Source organism: Mytilus edulis, chromosome 1 (assembly GCF_963676685.1).
Source record: "Mytilus edulis chromosome 1, xbMytEdul2.2, whole genome shotgun sequence".
NCBI classification, from domain to species: Eukaryota; Metazoa; Mollusca; class Bivalvia; order Mytilida; family Mytilidae; genus Mytilus; species Mytilus edulis.
The window spans coordinates 73,894,283-73,916,053 of NC_092344.1; the positions used below are offsets into that span (position 1 = coordinate 73,894,283).

Below are 21,771 nucleotides of genomic sequence, written 5' to 3' on the forward strand. Positions count from 1 at the left end.
TCAACATTAATATTTTTCGTCACAAACATTTTGGTAGTTATAAAAATTGAAATGACCGTTGTTAAAAGTTGAAATAACGATTTCGCTTGAAAAGTAAGTGACCGCATTAGACAGGTGACTGCTTAAACGAGTTAAATATATATATAAAACGTTTTTAAGGGTCTGAAAGTGGCCGTTAGAGGCAGGTGATCCCTGAAACGATGTGATCGTAAAGGTAGTATATTGAAATGTAAACAGTTATAAGACGTCAATGGTACTACAACCACTCAAAGAACATTGACCTTTCTTCATTGTTACCGAGCCAAATTTGATCATGACTATAATATAGACAGTTAATATCAAATGAAGACAACGGCGCGACGTTACAGTCTATGAATAGCTAAACTAGATTTCTATATAACGGGATAATATAAAAACTACAGAACCAGTTAACCATTTTTAACGCAAAATAACATTTGCATGTTGTTTTTTTGGGGGATTGTCATGCATCTATACTTTCAATGTTTCAATTTCCTGTTTGATTTATATCCATATATTGTACAAAACCTTTATGTTTTCTTTTGATTGGCTTTCGAGCTTCTTACAAGATGTGTTTCGGTCAACGCTTTTACATCCCAAAAAGATTACAAAAGAAACATTCAATTCTTAGATATCATTAGGAGAAGTCTATGTACTAAGATTCTTGCAAAATCTGAACTTTGTGATACAACACAGAAAAAGCTAGTGCTACACATATTTTTTCGTCCATCATTTATATTATACGTTTGTATGAAGGGAATGCACAGTATATTCCATGTTCAGCTCTACACGAACAGATAATTGAAATATATTTTACAATTTCCCATAGCAAAAGTTTTATAATAAAATTCACAGAATACATATCTCTTTTGGTAAGAGTTCATACGAAAAATAATGTATAAATTTCTAAAATCTTTTCCTCCAAAAATAAAATATCGAATTGCATCTGTCAGATTCCCATCCATTATTCACAGTTAGTATGATTCTGAATTGGACTGAAACTTTTAAGAATCAGCGTAGATATATATGATTGACAGTTAATAAAAATAGATTTGATTTTTTTCAAAATGGTTAAAAAACCTATTATTCTATTGTAGCAGTAGAAAGTAAACAAAAGTTAATTGTCAAATTTAAATTTTACTTTTAAAAAATATGGCCTTACGTACAAAAGGATTAGAAAGGGCGATAATAATCTGTAATTAAATCAGCCGTGTTACAAAATATAATTACTGACCTTTAAAGTAGTATATACTTCATAAGTATTCTAGTGTTTGAAATAGTAATACAAGTTACTTTTAAATGACAGTTTTTGTTTTGTGGACCATTTCCTACCTATTATTATACGAAATAGGTTTTGTTTTAAATTTCAGTCCTTAACTACTAATTATTCTAACAAAATTTGAATCGATCGATTTTTAATGGTCTAGACTTACATGTTCGACAAATGTTTCATAGGATTAAATATTAATGATGATTTAAGTTAATTAGAAGTACATAAATCCCAGCTGAATAACCACATCAAAAATGGAAACTCTTATCACTGCTCCGAAACCAGGATCTAGTGCTAGTTCTAAACGTGTACAGTTCTCTAGGAGCAAGACAGAGATAGACCTGCCTAGTAAAGGTAAGATTGTTTTATATAATTGTTTTATTAGTATTCTATTTTGAAATATTGGTAATCTGCTTCCGTGTAATGAAATTTTAATTACACGACTACGTGTATATTATAGAACTTGTATGTATCTCTGAACGTCAAGCTATTTTTCTGTCACTTGAATTTAACTTACAATGCATGCACACACAGCTTACATAATATAAAATGCGCATATGTTAACTGAATTTTCTGTCATATGTAATGACTTTCACGCAAAAATTTACGCAAAAAGTGTTGTGTAGTGCATCAAATTCGTAAAACTCGATTCTTAAATTAGAAATGTGAATAAAGAGGTACTTCAAATATAGATGCCAACTACAACAACACTACATCCACCAAGATTTCAATTTAATGACGCTCAGTCTAGATAAAAAATACATGATCACAAAGATACACTGAAGTTGTTTCATTGGCAACAATGCCACATGCTCTTATTTTCATATGCATAAAGAAAGAAAGCCATTAAGTTCTTGACCTTTTTTAATGTAACAAAAAAACCCACATGAATATAAAAATAAAAAGATGTGGTATGATTGCCAATGAAAACACCTTCCACAAGAGACCAAATGACAAAGAAATTAAGTACTACAGGTAACCGTATGGCCTTCAACAATTTGTTAAACCGAAACCACATGGTCAGCTATTAATGGCCACTAAATGACAACTGCAAATCAATTCAAACGAGAAAACAAGCTAGGAAAAAACCTTAACTGTAAAAGTGTATACGTGAAGTTATGTTACGAATGTCGCCTTGCTATGATGTACCACATTCAGTTTTGCTAATTTAAATGTAAACTTCATAAAAATTATTTCATTTCATTCACATACGGCCATATTTTCTGTTTGTGTTGATTGTTTTATTGAATATTGTAAAGATTTGCAGTATGTTGAATTACAATATAGAACAATAACATAATATAGAAATGAAAATATTTAATACACAAGTAAATATAAACACACAAATAAATAAATATATACAGACATATATGAATAAATAGATAAACAAACAAACAGTAAAAGCCCTCAACTAAGTAATATAGTTGATTCACATGAAATTTTAACGAGCTATCATTTCAACAAATGCAATTTAAAATTTAGGAATAAAGTTTGTATTAAGTCATATCAAATTAAGAAACCTATATCGACGTTCTTCTATTAGGTTAAATTAATGAATATATTTGCATCTAATGAGTTTTGTTTGATGTGAAAAACAGGTGGCATTAAAACTGTAAAAAAGTTTACATTATTTAATTGAAATTCGGTTCAAACGTTTAAAAATATTTCAAATCTGCCCAATCTAATTAAAATATAGTTTTCATATTTCGTTATACTTGTGCGAGGAGATACGAATTGTCGAATTAATATGGATCAACATTTTAATTAGACCGAAATCTACCCTTTTCATGATTTGAGATGACATAATTTATTGAAATAAAACACCCAAATAGTGTAAGAAAATTTCATAGAGGATTCCATGGACCCTGTATCTCGCCTGTGATTGCTGAGCGTTGTCAGTGTAAAAGCTTGGTATCCTTTATATCGACTGTAAACCTTGAATCCGATTTGTCAGTAAAATAACTGAGAATAAAATAACAACTTTACAAGCTATTTTTTTTATCTCTGAGATAAGCCAGGTGCGGGAGTTTCTCGCTACATTGAAGACCCTTTGGTGGCCTTCGGCTGTTGTCTGCTCTATGGTTGGGTTGTTGTCGTTTTGACACATTCCCCATTTCCATTCTCAATTCTATTTGTTCCAAATTTTGATAACTATGGATGTCGAACAAAAATCAAACCCAGACGGTAAAAAATCTATCAATAAAATACTGATAATAAAAATGATATTTTATAATTTTGCTACGGATACAGTCTTATGGTCAGACTTAAGCTTCTGCCTGAATTTCATAAAATTCCATAAAGCTTTGACGAACTTATTGACTTTTGAAAAACTTAAACAACAGACTGAACATAAATGTTGTAAACGCAGACACCGACGACGGATTTACAGATCACTTAGTCTCGCTTTCTCGACATAAAATGTAAGCATCTTTCTCATTATTATACAGATGAGTATCCGAGACGGACGAAATCAGCAACCAGACTATCCTCTAGACGTTCACGTCGCTTATTCTCGGAAGGCGCAGTTACATCAACCTTAACTGACACCGGAAGTTCACCTAGACAACAAATGATGCTGAGAAGAGTGCTAAGATCACGTGACAGCAGACGATCCAATAAGGACGAAGGGAAATTCCCGTCTCCAACAACAGACTATAGACGACTTGGTAGTGTCAGATCATATGAGAGTAGTATAAGCATAGCAAGAAAAGAAAGGGATGCCGTAGGTTTCATAAATTACTTATATGCTTTTTTTTTTAAATTACAGTTGTCAATTTGAAAAATTTACGGAGGAGATCTCGGTATTTAAGATATGCTTCAATTCATTGATACTCGTGTAGCTCAATAATTATTTTATTTTCGAACTTTTCAGTACTTTTTTTCTGAATACATAACAAACATTTCAGAGGGAACAGCTAAAATTATACTGATTTTTTGGCCGTATCCAAATAGCTCGAATTCCAACAAACGACAAAACAATTATCAAAATCAATGCATTTGTTAAACCATTTACGTCTGGTTCTAATAAAATCTTCACACATAAAAAGGTGTTTCTGACTGTGGCGTTGACCATAAAGACAGAAACATTTGATTTGGACAATTGGCATCAGCTGGTTCCGATTCAACAAATGATAGATACATAGATTGATCCTTCATGAAGGCAACGAAAAGGTTAATATACACGTGCTTATCTTTATAAGCTGTTTATGATATATTATAGTACCACTGCTTTGATTCCTAAAAAACATTACTTGACAATGCTCAAAACCAGTTAATAATAACATGGTTATAAAAGCACATATTGTCATTTGTAGAAACTGAGGTTCAAGCTGAAACTCTGGACGCATGCGCTGGTTTACTTTCAGAAGTTACACAAGAAAATAATTCGAAACAAGTAAGTGAAAAAGCTGCATTGTACATTAAATTTGTAATTCTTCATGAATTTAACAACATCACAAATGTCTCGGGTCCGTGTAACACTTATCTATTCAAAGTTTAAAAAGTTTTGAAATTTTAGATTTTTGGAATTTTGATCAAAGTTTTAAAATTTCAAAATTTCAAATTGTGTAAAAGTTTTGAAATTTTGAAATTTTAACCAAATAATTAAAATATTAAAATTCTAAATATCGTTTTTAAATTTGATAGTTTAGAAATTTGATCAAACTTTTAAAATACTGAAATGAACGTGCAATTTTGATTATTTCACTTTTTGAAAGTTTGATATTTAAAATTTTTGATTAAAATATCAAAAATAGAAAAGGGGCGAATAGAGGGAAACATATTAACACGGCTCTGATTATAATCATTCTTAGTTAGGAATAAATAGCACGAAATATATCAAATCAGTTTTAAATACAAAATAAAAATTAAAAGAAGAAGTCGGTTTGTTTTTTAACATTTTAAACATCACATGGGATAACAGTATTGAAATTATAAGATTGTGCATCTATTAAAAAAAATATTCAAACCTATTTAAACCGGCACCAAAAAGGCCAGAGGCTCCTGAATTAGGACAGATGCAGGCCCACAAATGCGACAGGGTTAAACATGTTTCGGGAGATCACAACCCTCCCCCTCTACCTCTAGCAAATGTAGAATGAACTAACAATCACACAAATAAACGCACTTTAAAAGAAATCCAAGTCATATGTCAGAATAGGAAACAAAAGAAACTAATCAAAATGACAATGATAATAAATTAACAAAGGACTACCATATATATATATATAAAGCAAGCTCCAGACCTCAATTAAACTAATTGAAGGATAATGTCTTCATCAAATAAATAACAAACACAAATCCTCCCTGTTGTATTTATTGCTATCATTCATGAAATATTTGTCACTGGCAACCAAACATCGATAGTTCAAAATAGGTTCTTTACAAACAAATTTCAAAGAAACTTAGGATTCAGTTTGCTCGGGCAAAGTAGCCCTTATAGATGGATTTTGATATGTTTAATAGATATAGGAAGATGTAGTATGAGTGCCAATGAGACAACTTTCCATCCAAGTAACAATTTATATAAGTAAACCATTATAGGTTAAGGTAAGGCCTTCAACACGGAGCGTTGGCTCACACCGAACAGCAAGCTATAAAGAGACCCTAAAATTACTAGTTTAAACCATTCAAACGGGAAAACCAACGGTCTTATCTATATCAAAACGAGAAATGAGAAACACGTATGAACTACATCAACAGACGACAACCACTGTACATCAGATTAACTTCATTTTTGCGAAACACCTCTTCGATTGATTCGGTTCTTATATATACTTCACTTTCAAATATTTAGTTTTCAGCGTTCTGTAGGTGAATGCTTTACTTGAAATTCAGCATTTTACAATGTACTGGTTTTTCGAGAGCAACATTGGAGTATGGCCAAAAATGGAAAAATCCATCATGCAGCTGACAGCGTGGCACTCTCTTTACACGTCTCATTCTGATTGGACGTACCTGTGTTCTTTTACTTTGATCAAAGTTGATTATCGAACGACAACTTAAAAATGCATAAATAACAAATACGGAAAAATGATATCCCTTGATACAAAAAAAAAACCTTTTCCTTTTATTTGCTATTTAAAAACAGAGGTTGATTTAGAGCCCCTAATGGAGCTACGTATATGATAAATGCATCTACTTTTTACAAGAATCAGTCCAAACGTTGTCTAAGGGAGCAACCATTAAACTACAAAAGTTGTTTTATTGAATTGAAAAAAAAAATCCTGCTAAGCGCTTAAAATTCAATTTATTAAGTTTTTTTTTATCGCTATTGATTAAATTATTTGGTTCAAAATTTAACACTATAAGGTATGGGGGAAATCTGGATTCAGATATTTGTTTTGTCCTCTGCTGCTTGCACAGATTTTTCCCCATCAAACTGGGGTTCAGAATATTTTTATGTACCATTATTGAAGCCCCTCTTGAAAGTATCTAAGTAAGATAAAAAAAAAAAAAAAAAAGTGTCACCTTCGTGACAATATTTATATATCAGATTCCCAAATAAGATTACCATTTATCGCTGATATAAACTATTCAAAATATTTTTTTAATTTTCAAAATGCCGACGCCTAATGGATAGATGGGGGCATATTGTACAGCGGCATCTTACATAAATATGAAGGCTGGAAATAATGTTTATGGTTTACGTTTATAATAAATATGATGAATGTGTTCAGCTTTTACAAAACCAGAACGATAAGTTGGATGTTAATGTTTCTTATTTTTTATTTGGCCTTTTTAATTTGATTTGACTTTATTGGCTTTTTTTAAACTTAATTTGATTCGAGCGTCTTTAATTAGTCTTTTGTAGACGAAACGCGCGTCAGGCACAAATACAAAATTTACACCCGGGTAACTATCTTTGAAGAGTTTATGTAGATACCGTATAAAAATTTCCCGACTCCAGGCTACCAATAATTGATCTAACTCTTAATTTCGGCGTAAAAAGATATCGAAAACCTCCCATATTCCAGACTAGCACAACGTTCACTGGGACACCATGAATTCAGATTTCCTACCGTACCAATACTTAGAACTGAAATCATTGATACAAGGCAATACACGACCGTCATGCAAACGATAAAAATTGAAAACAAAACGTTAAAAGTTCCGACCGAAGCGCTTTTCTGTATCAGGAACGCTCAAAGCTGAATATCTAAGGCCAACAATTAATAACGAAAGGAAATTGTTGTTGCTTAAAACGTTAAAGATGATCGTTAAAGATTTATTCATCTACCGACATGATTGCAGAAAGTAAGAAATCGTAGAGCAAAACAAAAAAAAATGAAATCAAATGAGATAATACAACGTGTATTGAACCATTTTATTGCTTAAAGTCCAACAGAAAACACATATATACTCAACCTAACCATACTACTTGACCTACTGCGAGTTGGTCATTTTTTACTGTTACTCCTAAAATATGGGTGCTGGGTAAACCATCATAAAAATGGTCATTATCAGAGCCGTGTGTCTTGTTTCAAAATGAATTCTCTTCTTTTGAGAAATATTTATTTTGTCATCTAATTTTTCACCTCATAGAACTGTCCGTACCTGTGGTTTTATTTTATACATTAACTTTTATGTATCAGCATGTTTTCGTTTCATTCTGTTTCGTTTCGTTTCGCAGTTTACAGGTACCCCTCTTTTTGCCCCTTTTCTATTGTTGATATTTTAATCAAAAGTTTAAAAAATCAAACATTCAAAAAGTGAAATAATCAAAATTGCACGTTAGGTTTAGTATTTTTAAAGTTTGATCAAATTTCTAAACTATCAAATTTAAAAACAATATAAATTTTAATATTTTAAATATTTGGTTAAAATTTCAAAATTTCAAAACTTTTACACAATTTGAAATTTTGATATTTTAAAACTTTGATCAAAATTCCAAAAATCGAAAATTTCAAAACTTTTTAAAACTTTGAATTGATAAGTGTTACACGGACCGTCTCGCCTTTAAAGAGTAGCATTGCTTTTTATAATTATAGGAAGCGCATAACGAACAACGAAAAAATATGACCATTTGCTGTTTTTAAATGTACTTCAAATTTATTCTGATTTCACAAAAATATATTGACTAGTTTTCTATGAAACCATAATATACAAAAAATGATCAAAATTATTTCTTGCAAACGATTACACATTTTCTTCTCTTCCAATTACCTGCTTAGACGAGAGTCAAATGATCTACTTTGATACTGATTCATACCAGTAAAAATGATCATTGTGAAAGAAAGGGTGTTTAATGAGGTATGGAGAAAAGGCATACATAGATAAAGGCAGATGTGGTGTGAGTGCCAATGAGACAACTCTCCATCCAAATAACAATTTAAAAAAGTAAACCATTATAGGTTAAAGTACGGCCTTCAACACGGAGCCTTGGCTCACACCGAACAACAAGCTATAAAGGGCCCCAAAATTACTAGTATAAAACCATTCAAACGGGAAAACCAACGGTACGTTGAAAAGATATAATATCCGGTCGAAAGTTAATATATTTACAACCAATCTAGAATATATTTTAAGCTATTATACATAAAAAAAACAAAATCTATTGATTCTCTAGTCAGGAGTTGGAAGCATTTAAGAAACAAATGGATTTTACGGAAGGAAACTTCGTTTCATCTGAAGACAGCACAAGCAAAATTCATATGGGTTTAGATGTAGATCGTTTCAAACCAGTAACACAGGTAAAATACGTATACAAGCATTTTGCAAACAATTTGTAATTATTATCAACATTTTAGAAATAGCAACAATGCCTACTGAAACCCAAAGCACTAAAATCAGAGGAAACAGTTGATAAAAACGTTGACACTTTATTCTCTCAATGCAGTGAAAGCTATTTTTTTTTTTTTATTAAATTCGAGTTGATGCCTTAATTTATATATTTAAAAAAGAAGCTTGCACACTAAACTATACATTCTATAAGTTGTCATTAATTCCTAAATAGAACTTGTCTCGACAGGGAATAATTCAGCGTAACACACCGCTTACAAATAGATTGATTTTAGAATTCGCACATAACAGATTTGTTGATATTTAATGCCAAATATTTAATTTTGATATCAAACGAACTCGAACAACATTTAGTCCCAAAGTAGCTCAATGAACACGAAGGGTTAATTGGATACTGAGAGGAAGACTTTCTTACCATTAAAAATCCAAAGACTGAATGAAATTACCGAAACTAGGTTTAAGACGATTTTACGTTATGAATAAATTTTTATTTTATTTTATTTAGTTTTTTTTTTTTTTTTTTTTTTCTTTATTATTTTATAGTATTTATTTCTATTAGATACGCATGTCAAAAGAAGCAAAGAGAATATTATTGAAAGATCCTGATCTGAGGACTCCAGAAGAAATTAAACATGTAAGAATTTATATTAACAGTGCAAACTTGGCAGTAAAAGTAATTTTTATGTCATGTAAAATTGTATAATCTTCAATATCTTAAGTTACAGGAATAGAGATTCAAAAACATCTTTCGGATATCAATCAATTAATTCATGCATCTGGCACTCAACAATACACATTCAATCTTACTATATGACTTCAAATATTAACATTCAACGACTATCCGGATTGGATTCCAAATGGCCAATTAATTGTTGTGGTTATTATATATTTTAAGTTTAAGTTGACTCCACTATGCTTTCCGATCAAATTAATTTAGCCTGTCGATATCATAAACATATGACAATAAACATGTAATTTCAACCGTTTGAAGGAACTGAATTACTTTAGTCTAGATTGAAATTAATTTCTTCTACATGTAGTTGTCTGCCCATAGACCGTTATTTGTATTCCCGCTCGCATGGGATATAACCATTCAGCACGACAGGGCCGACTCGATTTAGTACGGTGACCAGACCCAATATTTTTTAGATTTAATCGTCAAACATACTATATGGCTATATTATATATCATTGGATTCGGAAAAATTAGAACTATTGAAATATCGATGTCGTCAAAAAGAAATGTGGTAACAGTTTTGCATAAAATGAGGTCAAAGATCAAATTCTGTTTTTATTTAATTTTTCTTCCATACTTTCAAAATTTGAAGAAATATATAAAAAACTAGGTTTAATTCTAGATACAGACACTTTCTTATATCAATTATCAATAAATTGTCTCGAAAATGTTAAACAAAAAAGAATAAGAAATCGATTTTTTTCTGGAAATTGGCGTTTTTCAAAAATTTGTTCAATTACACAAGATCAACACATACTCTGTTAAAATTACAGTAGTTACCTTGCCGGCTGACATTCAACCTCATCAATAAATGATATATATTATTTTTACCTGCATCCTACTGTCATGAAGGCATATTTTGCATAAGATCATTGATGAAATTCATTAAAACTAAAAAGCACTCAATACTTCGAAAATAGTTACAATTCAACATTCCAACCGAAGAGATCCACACAACAAAATTATATCTTCTGGTTAATTTTCAAGGAACATTTGAAATTTTCTCGTAATTCTGACCCTTTACAGGATCAAAGCCCCGGACATGTAAGGTTTTGTAGTGAACAAACACATGACTCTTTCACATGCAGATTTTCCTTTCAATGAAGACACAAGATCCTGCAAGAATTCTGCTGAAATAAACTTTTTAAAATACACGGGGTGTAATGCATCATTTTACTCTCGCCAACCGTATTCTAAAGGTGACCGGATAAGGGTTTAGCAGTATGTAATGCGGTCCAAATTTTCAGTTTGAAACGAAGTACGTAAAACATACTGTTTCAGTGCCGTCTCGCAGGAAGGTAACCTGACTAAACTTACATCTTTACTAGTGGCATACTTGAATAATTATAATGATGGAGTGGTTTTAAAGAGATACATTGTGATCATAAACCTTTGAAATTATCTTTCATGGCAAAACTGGGGCTTCATCATTGTCAATATTACCGAAACTCTAAAAACAACGGAAATAGTTGTGCGTGTCCTTCGAATTCTTGTAGACAGTTTGTATACCTACTCCAAACAGAGACGAAGTTGCGTCGCATCGGGCAAGTGCATGTGCAGCAGGCAATAGTTTACAAATGGTTGGGGAAAGACAGACACATAATTATTGAATTGGTGAACATCTCCGCCCATCATGTACACTGCTAATGTTCCACATCTGCAACCACAACTCGCTTGTATGTGTCCTAATTTTTATAGAAGCGAATACACAGAACAATTACAATTGTATAAGAGGTCCGTATGATTGTTCTTCCACTCTTTCACATTTCCGTAAACTCCGTGTCAAAGTTTCAAGCATTGGGTATATGCCTTATCTTGAGTGCTGAACAAGCTACGACAGCCATAAACAGTGTTGGTATAAATAACTTTGACAATTTCGGAATTAACAATCGTTCTGACTATGTAAAGCTCTAATCAGGTGGAATCTTATGGGATTTGTCAAAGTTTACCACTCAGGAGTACTTCTCCGCTCTATAATCTGATACACTTTGATGCATGTAGTCTCTGTGTGGCGTTTTCTTTCGGCAGGCTTTATAGAGTTGTTCATGTCGTAGCGGTCAAACACATGTGCTTCAAAGTTCGCCATAGAAATTCATTGGGACATATTTTTGATAATAAGCTGCTAGGTCGCCGTATGTTTTACCTTTTTTTAGCATTATTAAAAATTAAACCAATGCCATACCATCTCTTATGTAAGTTGTGAGTGATGGTATAAAGGAAGGTAGGGAAAGTGCACAAGAGACTTAAGATTTGATTTGCTTCACAAAATCCGAATTGCATGATTTTCTCATGGTGCCGTCATTTTGAAAAGGGGATAATGGAATGGGTGCGACAACACATGTTCTATGATAAAATCATCTCTACATTTTGTCGAAATCAGTGCACGTCTAATCACAAACTATGGATTTATGCGACCTGAAAGTATTTCCCCCGATTTATATTTAAGGTTTGTGTTTGACTTTGATATTGGACTATAAAAACTCCTTGTGGTCTTAAGAAAGAGCACTAGTGATATAATATTTAGAGATGTTCAAGTCTTCCTTGACAACTGTGAGCAAAGAACCTCGAATATGTCTTGAAGCATACATTTAAGAAGAGATATTGATAAGACATTGAGGGTGGAATTCCACACCAAAGGGATCAGTCATGGATTATTTAGATGGTTCACAATGGCAATAACATGTTCTTCATCTCTTTTCTCTGCTGTTAGCTTTGTTTCTCCTTGTGAATTTGCATAATTTGCAGCAATTCCATCCCTTTTCCATTTTACACGACTAATAGATTCTATGAAATGTCTAGTAAGGTCCATCTAACAAGCGCAGACTTATTATGCCTACAGTGCCACCTAATTCCCTTGAGGCTTTTATAACGGTCTTTTCTGTTGCCATGTAATAGTACTGTTAAAATGTCCAGGAATCTGTCTAAAAAGCAAAGTAGCCATCTATAAAAGGTGAACGAATGTTCTCAGAAAATTGAAGCATATCGAGTATCCACCTTCGTGCGGTACGGTTGGTTTCAAAAATGTAATGTTACATTTGAGATTACGATCTCAAGGAAGAGACCAATTTCCCTCTCGTTCTGCTCTAACATTTGACAGCTAAATGTCTACTGCTTCAAGGAACATATCTCAGTATGTAAATGTAAGTAATACATCACATTCCAATTGCGTATATGTATCTACAAGCGGATGTTTATGAACTTCGAATAGCTCCGTCATATGAGCGTTATGAATTTTGTCTGGCTTGAATTGCTGAAAGAGTGCTTCGGAGACAAATGAATTTGATATTATTGATAAATAAAGGTACAAATGTATGAAATATCATATAAATGTTAATTATTTTACATTTTGCGTTAAAAAAAATTATGAAATTAAATTGGAACGTACTCTATCAAATGCAAAGTATTCGTAGTGTTAAACTTTTACAAAAACTCTTTAATAACGAATCAATTTTGCTAAACTTTATTTGAAATCGTTAAAATAACATGAATAAGGTGTAACAACAATGTATATAATAATAGAAATCATATCACGAATGTAATTTACAATGTTGACCTCAAAACTTTTCTTAGTCGAATTTTCGTTCAAGTAAACTAACGTACTTCAAAGCCCATTTTACGAAAATTGCACCGTACGATTTTTTGACGACAAGTCAAAACGTTAATTCTAATGCAACAACGTTTGTAACGTTCATTTTGATTGGATAACGTCACTTTCTTACATGGCATCAATTGACAATTGATGCTATTGGACGTACGCGCAAGCGCAGACGGCATATGACAGATTTTAAATACATGTTTTAACGTTGTTTTCTGTCAGTTTCATTAGAATGGAGATAACAATATTGTATTTTAAGCTCCGACGGCATCAATTTGGGATTTGATGGTCGCAAATACCCGTTTACTGTCTCCGCTAACGCGTCGCCAGTAAACTTAATTTGCGACCATCAAATCCCCAATTGATGCCGTCGGAGCTTAAAATACAATACAGTTATCTCCTAAGTGTAACCTTTGAATTACCAATACTGTGATTTATGGCCGTATAGTCCGAATGACAATTAAACTCCTTAAATAAGCGACTTTTCTTTACTCGGTCACCGTACTAATTATACGTGTTTCTTAATTAAGATTTTTATCTTGTGTATGTGAATTTATTTGATGTTGATATATTTAATGTTTTGATTTCAATAGTATTTAATAAATTACTGACTATATTTTGTCAACATGATATAAGGTATCATAATGTGCAATTACAATCAGCACTTGACACTGTCGTATGGGTATTTAATTTGAACTTTAAATTAGTTTGGTTTTTATTTAGTGGTTATGTGTAAATAGTTGGGCAGTCTATTGGTTAAAGTAATTGTAGAAGAAACAGTAAATTGTATATTAGTTTTTTTTTTGTTTTTTTTTTTATCTCAATAAAGAAATCGTTTCTTATTCGAAGGTAAGAACAGATTTAATGGTGACTAAAACAGAGAGTATACAAACGTTACCGGAGGACTGTCAACTTAGACTTGCAAAAAATGTTGGACTTGAAAGGTACCAAAACGATCATTAAATTTTCTAATTCTAGACACATTTCACTGCAAAAAATCGATTTTCATTGCTGTATGACATATTAAACAGTTCTCATGTTTATGACTCGTCTGTTGTGTTTGTATTTTCTGTTAGTGTTGCCTTTTCAAAAAATATTTTAAATATTTCGGATTCAAAGCTTTATGTCTCAAACGCTCATATGGTTATGCATGTATGCTCATAATTAAAATTGTACCTGTAAAAATGGATATGAGCGGCAAAGCTATGTACAACGAAACAATTTTGTGCATGACGAGTCAGACGCTTACGGTTCTTAGTTATCGATTACAGTTCACGATACTACAATATATCGATAACTATATTTTTGCATTTCACAAGGTCATGTTTTTCTCTGACTGTAAAAGACGTTTTTACACTAAATTCATTGAATGCTGGATGTGTACTCATTGATATTTGTTTTGTTTCACTATACTGTCCAATGTTAGAAGAGGGTTGGTTCAAACATGTTTAACCCAGCCACATTAATTGTGTACATGTACAGAGTCAGGAGCCAGTAGTTCAGTGGTTGTAGTTGGTTCGTGTCTGTCATATTTGCTTTTTGTTTTAAACTGTTTTTTTCTCTATTGAATTATTTCATTTGTTTCATGGCGGGCCTTTTTATAGCCAACTATACGGTATGGGTTCTTCTCATTTTTGAAGAAGGTACAGATGCCTATAATTGCTTACATCAAATTCATTTAAAATTTGGTGGAAAGTTCAATTTGTTTCATTGGCAAATATACCACATCTCCTTATTTTTATATCGATTGAATAAATTAACAAATTTAATATAAAGAAACACGTACGTGATTGTAGATCATACTAAAAGAATCTACCCCTTTATTTTATATTCTGTTTCTACAACAGATGAAAGTAATTATCCTTCTTTCAGTTTGGGAGCAAAAAGATTTATCATAAAAGAAGGATACAGTGCAGAATATTGTTACCTTATTATTGTTGGTTCAGGTAAGAGAATGTGTATTCTATTATTATGTCTTATATTATGGTCAAATATATATGTTGTTGTCTATATTTTTTTCTTCACTGGCAGTAATCAATAAAGACAAACTGTGCCTTAGCAATCTTTCTATAGAAGAGAATAATTTTTATCCTGCTTTCCAGATTGTCTACCGTCTTTTATTTCTATGTCCAAGCCAGTGGTAATCTTTCGGTATATTTTGTGTAGTTTGTTTTACTTTTCTAACTTACATGTACAAATGTATATGTATGATCTAAATTGGTGAATGCGTAACACCCATCATAAGTTGTCCAGTGTTGTCCTTGTTTGTTTGGGGTTTTTTTTTCAGGCGGATTACAGTTGTTATATTGGTTGTTATGAATTTCTAATCTTCATATTTCAGTACCCCATTATTCTCTATTCTGTATCTTTAAGTACCCCATTATTCTCTATTCTGTATCTTTAAGTACCCCATTATTCTCTATTCTGTATCTTTAAGTACACCGTAATATTTCGGTACCCAATTACTATCTATTCCTTATATTTTAGTACCTCACTATTCTCCATTTTTAATTTTACCCTTTATCCTGCACTTTTGCTTATTATTTCCTAATTTGTAAACCCCGACCAGACCATCATTCATTTAAAATTATATTTTTTAGGTATTTTTTGTTTTTGTTTGATGATTTCCTATTTTATCTTTTTGTAAAATCTCGCCAAAGACGCTCGTAAAGAAACATGACCAGTGGGTGGTTCGCTTATGGTATCAGTAGGTTGGAATTTAAAATTGCTTAGCATGCGTGACTTGATAAAGTATAATATAATTGGTTTATAATAGTTCTTATTTTTTTGTTAACCTTTTTGTATAGGTATAAGAACATAAATGCTTTTCTAGTACTAAAATTTTATTGGAACCTCTTTTATATACATAATTTACTTTTGCAATGAGGATTGAGTAAAGAGAACTGCGACCTATAAAGAAAAAAAATAAAATAAAAAACAGTTTAGTTTGATTGTTATGCGCGATGTAGGTGACACTTTTTGGCCTTATATATCACAAGTCAAGGTCATCTCTGTTACCTTTTTTTTTTACACATTCGTATTTAATCTCGAGCCATTAAAACAGTCAGATACATATATGTACGGAATAGACACATGTTGTTTGCGACCGTTTAAGCTCCTTCATTGTTTTTTTTTTGTTAGTCAGCATAAGGGTTTCTGTCTTCTGACCATTTACTGCACGCAAGCATTTATTCCTATCTAGCCAACAAAATTTGACAAACATATAGACGATGTCTTTAAAAAATATCAATTAATGTAACTTTGTCAATCATTTTAGTTATCAGAGCTTGGCTAGATGAAGGCGCTATACGCGCAACCAGTGACGATAAACCATTAAAAGAGGGTCAGATGTTTGGCGTAAGTAAAAGAAGTGTATTTAATTGTAAACTCGAAGCAACATAGAATTTGAAAAAAAAACCACACACAAAGGATAGTTGTTCCGGACAACGCATGACTCGTTAATTACAAAACAACCATTTACCTGCAATTTGGCATTACTTTTGTTATTTATTCTTATAAGAAACCTTTTATTAAAAGATATATATATAAATTAAAAACCAATTGTTCAAAGAACAATTGAAGGTCTTTCCACAAGTTAAGATCTATTTTATTATCAAAATATTAAAAATCAATCTAAAATGTCAGTTCTTATGACTTTATAATGTATAAATATGAATTTAAAGCAAAGGTCAAAATCTAGAACGTCCTATTAATCTTTGACCTTGACCTCAATTTCAAGGTCACCAACCAAGGACCTCAAACAAAAAGACCCTAGGTCTGTAATATGTATGGTTAATCAGTTATATCACTATAGGCATGATTTTAAATATAAGATGGGCGAAAACTCGCATTTATTGTTTACGCACCCTTCCAACCAAAATTTATAAGTTACAACATGTCGCAACTCACAATTTAGTAAAAAGAATTTGTCAATATCTTTCATGGTTGTTGAAAATAAATGAAAATAAGCCAAAATCAAAATTTAGAATATGACCTTGACCTTTGACCTTGACCTTATTTTCATTTTTTTGGACCAAGGACCTCAAATCTAAAGACCCTTGGCCTATATCACTGATGGTTTACCAGTAAGAAACGCATATCACTTATATCAAATGCATAAGGGGAAATAACTCTCATATGGAGTCACTGGATAGCTTCGGTCCAAATAAATATTCTAATCCTAAAGACGTAACGAGCAATTTGGTAAAATAAATTTGTCGTAATCTTTTACGGTTGCGAAGGAGTAGTGGCCACAAGTATAACAGTGTTTGGGGAGATAACTCTTACAACGTAAAGTATTTTGTTACACAGTTGTAAATTTTTAAAGAGTATAAACTATACGACATCATATTTCATATATCTAAGCGACATCTTTTGAAACATCAATACTACGCAAGAAAAAAATTTAGGCGGAAGAAAAAAAAAAATAATAATAATAATCAGAACAAATTCAATAGGTCTTTCCACGGAAAGGTGGAAAGACCTAATTAGAGCCAACCTTATTTATCGATGCTACAATGTCGTACATTCAATAAGATTCTACAAGGTAAACGACAGCTAAGAGAATCGCAATAACTACAAACCGAGCGAGACAGGTTAAAAAAACAAACAATAGATAACAAAAGAAAGTGTCTCCTGCTATGGATGCAGTAACGATCATGTGAATAAGTCTAATTCCGTCAATAAATCGATTAAAAAGGGTCTTTGATTCTATCTTTTCCAGGAATCCGAGATGAAATCTTCAAGTCCAAGAAAAGCGTCCTATATATCAGCTTCATATACAGAAATTTTACGGGTATCCGCCGAGGTATGTTAATGTGGTTCCTATTGAACATCAAAATTCAAGCAAGTTGTACTATTTTAGTCATTTTAAAAACTAATGAGACGTCTTGGCAGCTGTAGGCAGAAGTAAGAAGAATGTAGAAACTTCCAAGAGCAAGTGTACAATGTCGGAACCTTCAAATGAAGATACTTTCACACACAAATGTAGAGAATTGCACGCACAAATGTAGGAATTTTAACGCTCAAATGTAGGACCTTTCTCGCGCTACTGTTAGACCTTTTAAGCCCAAGTAAGATCTTTCTCGCGCTACTGTTAGACCTTTTAAGCCCAAGTAAGATCTTTCTCGCGCTACTGTTAGACATTTTAAGCCCACAATGAAGGAACTTTCAAGAGCAAATGTAAGAACTTTCACGAATAAATATAGGATCATAAAGTAAGTACTTGCAAATATAATACAAAGACTGATAACAATACAAAATTAGTTAAAGCACAACACAAGGAAGACATGACTTGCTGGAATATCAAGCAATGAGACGAGTTTCATTACTTGGAAAACTTTAAGGCACTGGAACATGAAAAATGATGAAGCTACTTGTTTTAATCTTGATCGTTGGAATGAGTCAAAACAATGATGGCTTGACAAAATTTTACATTGGTTACCAATTACTTTTTAAGTAATATGTTCTAAAAGTATAATTAAAATTTTCTTAAAAATTAACGTTTCAACTGCTTTATTTTTTAGGATTATCATGACATATTTCTGGCAGGTGAGAAAGTTGGAAAAGACGATGTTTTACTTTTAAAGTAAGAATTTAAAATAAAATCTTGTACCCATCAAATCCCCTTTTAAAAGGGGTTACGATTAGATTTTAAATGAATAAATCAGTTATTAAGTAATACTGTTTATAAATGTCATGTTCAGTCAGTAACAGCTAGACTATTATTGCTGAAAAAATATTTATTTCGTCTCGATTACCTTTCTTTACATTTAAAACAAACTGTATATTTACGTTTCACGGTATGTTTTGCATCTCAAAAATACTTCATTTTTATTTTTCAGACAAATAGAAGTTTTTAATGGATGGGATCTAGAGAATATCGCAGAAAATAGTGAGAAAATTAAAAGAAAATATTTTCCGTGAGTTTACGATTATTATAAATAAAGGCAACAGTAGTATACCGCTGTTCGAATATAACAGTGAATAATGGAATAATGTATCATTTTGAGATTTCTTTCATGATCCAGCTTCCTACTTCTATATTATTGCCAAATAGAAACTATTACTACATGTGTAGCACGCTTGAGTCTCTGAAATTTGAAAAGACGAATTTGTTTAACAAAAAAACACAAATAATTCTAAAACTGTTGCAACTTAAGAACAATAGACCAATAATTGTAAAAAGATACAAAAAGCCAAATTAAGCACATAATTCGAAAATAAACTGACAACAGCATGGCAAAAAAAAAACCCAACCCAGACTACCAACAGTACATAAAACACAACATATATATATAACTAGAGACTGGGCAACACGAATCCCACCATAAACTGAGGTTGATATCAGTAGCTCCGAGAGGGAAAGATAATTCTGCTCCACATGTTGAAACCTAGCTCATAAAAATTCTCCAAAGGTAATGATTTCAAAAGTTTAACTTTAAATACATGGATTACTCTGTTTATTGGTATGTTAAAAAATATCAATGAAATGGTATTTGAAATACGACACTTTATCGACGAGGTCGTCTTCCATATACAATGTTTTGTTTTTTTGTTTTTTTGTTTGTTCCTAAAATTATCAAAATTGTAAATCTACAATCAGAGTTCTGAACAATACAAAAGAAGCAACTTCCACTAGAATATTATTTTTTTTAAAGATACATAGATGTCTATTCTTAACTATATTTATTAAACATATATATTATCAAGAAATAATTGGATGGTAAAAGAAAACGAAAGTGAATACAACGACCCAGGAATCCGAAACAAAGCTTTAGACAGCAGACAATTTGAATGGATTTACATTGTTAAAACGGTGAGCCTTTATTTTATCATAAAAGTACGAACATGTTTAGGATTTTCATTCCGCACATGTGTAAACATAACAGTGGCGGCAGATACTATAGAAAACATTAAAAACTCAAAACTCGACAGAAACTGACAATGCCAAGAAAAGAACCGAAAGAGGACAACATGAATAACAAGCTCACATAACACTTTATAGAAAAAACTTAAGACTGAGCAACACGAACCCTACCATAATCTGGGGTTGTATCTCAGGTGCCCCGGAACGCTTAAACAGATCCTGTTCCACTTATTCATTTCGTTGTGTTGCTCATTGTAAATAAACATTCGGTGATGCGAAAAAAAAGAGAAAAAGAGGACTTGATAATGATTATGCAGGTGGATTGTCAGTTAAAAATCTTAAAATCATCACGATCAATTAGTCTTATCATAAGACTAATAATAGGTAAGATGCGTATACATAATTAATGAAAATGTTTAATTTATGCATTATTCTATCATTTACACTGTCTTATATAAAAAAATATATAGATGTTTTCGTAACGTCGGTGTTTGATTAATAATCTATTTCAAATTATAGCCATTTATAATTCATCATGGTTATATAGTTGAGTTATTTTTTAAAGAAACTTTATTATTGGACGAAGTATAGACCTTCTATGATAATAACACGACTATGTCAAAAATGTTGAAAAATGAATAAGATGCTGTCGTTTTTCTTGTGTCTTGCCCGTTCGTAATTTTCGTTTAGCCACCAGGTGTGAGGCGCAATTTGCTTTCATAACTGATCATTAATCGTTTATATGGCAATGTTTTGCTAAAGATCTGCAAACTATTACCATGGACATATTCCTTTTTAATTTTTACAGGGGTCAATAACTGTTATGACGATTTTAGACAAAATTAAACCAACAATTAACCAAACGACTGGAAATTATTCAGAAGAAGCACATACAGGGGATGGATACTTAGCATTTCTGACTAAAGGAGCTGAATATGACAGATTTTCGGCATACAATTCTTCCAAGTGTTTATCTCGACCTCTGTCTGCAAACAATTCATACACAACAAATTTTGACGTGAAATCAGCACCCCTTCTTCACCGACTTCATCATTTATTGCGACCAAAATCAACCGAAAATGGAGAAAGATTTATCAGCACACCCGATTCACTGAAAGGGAAACACATACCAACGTCAGCTATTAGTTCAAAACTTGTATCTATACCTAAAAAGGTATGTCTCTGTATATCATAACAAAGTTGTTAGTCACAGACTTGTCAGACAGGACAAAAAGTCCCAATTTTCGTTCATCCTGTGTGGAGAAATTTAACATTACAATTGTTTTATAAACATCATGATCTATAGTGGGACTTATTTTATATCATATCACACATTTTGATCATACTGCATATTTTTTATTCAGTAATAGTAGGGTTGAATGTAGTCAAATGAGAAGGATGTGGCTGATCTGCGGAAGCTTTTTTCAACTTTTTATGCCCCATTTAATGGCATTATATTTTCGGTTTATGCGTTCGTGCATACGTCCGTCTGTCCCGCGTCAGGGTACAGTTTTTGATCAAGGTAGTTTTTGATGAAGTTTAAGT

The 21,771-nt window shown here is 31.9% G+C and overlaps 1 protein-coding gene across 2 annotated transcripts in view; it reads left to right on the forward strand.

Annotated features, from left to right (window-relative positions):
- The first annotated feature begins 1,309 nt into the window (after positions 1-1,309).
- LOC139489778 (cyclic nucleotide-binding domain-containing protein 2-like) overlaps positions 1,310-21,771 on the forward strand; it is a 28,366-nt gene continuing 7,904 nt past the window's right edge. The window contains exons 1-13 of one of the 2 annotated variants that reach the window (XM_071276603.1): positions 1,310-1,642; positions 3,736-4,010; positions 4,603-4,682; positions 8,856-8,979; positions 9,588-9,662; positions 14,208-14,302; positions 15,231-15,304; positions 16,636-16,715; positions 18,082-18,165; positions 18,884-18,945; positions 19,202-19,279; positions 20,070-20,175; positions 21,035-21,400. In XM_071276603.1, the coding sequence (XP_071132704.1) occupies positions 1,543-1,642; positions 3,736-4,010; positions 4,603-4,682; positions 8,856-8,979; positions 9,588-9,662; positions 14,208-14,302; positions 15,231-15,304; positions 16,636-16,715; positions 18,082-18,165; positions 18,884-18,945; positions 19,202-19,279; positions 20,070-20,175; positions 21,035-21,400 (1,599 nt within the window). In that variant the 5' untranslated portion in view covers positions 1,310-1,542. The remainder of the gene's footprint in view (positions 1,643-3,735; positions 4,011-4,602; positions 4,683-8,855; positions 8,980-9,587; positions 9,663-14,207; positions 14,303-15,230; positions 15,305-16,635; positions 16,716-18,081; positions 18,166-18,883; positions 18,946-19,201; positions 19,280-20,069; positions 20,176-21,034; positions 21,401-21,771) is intronic. The other variant, XM_071276612.1, reaches the window with a different exon arrangement.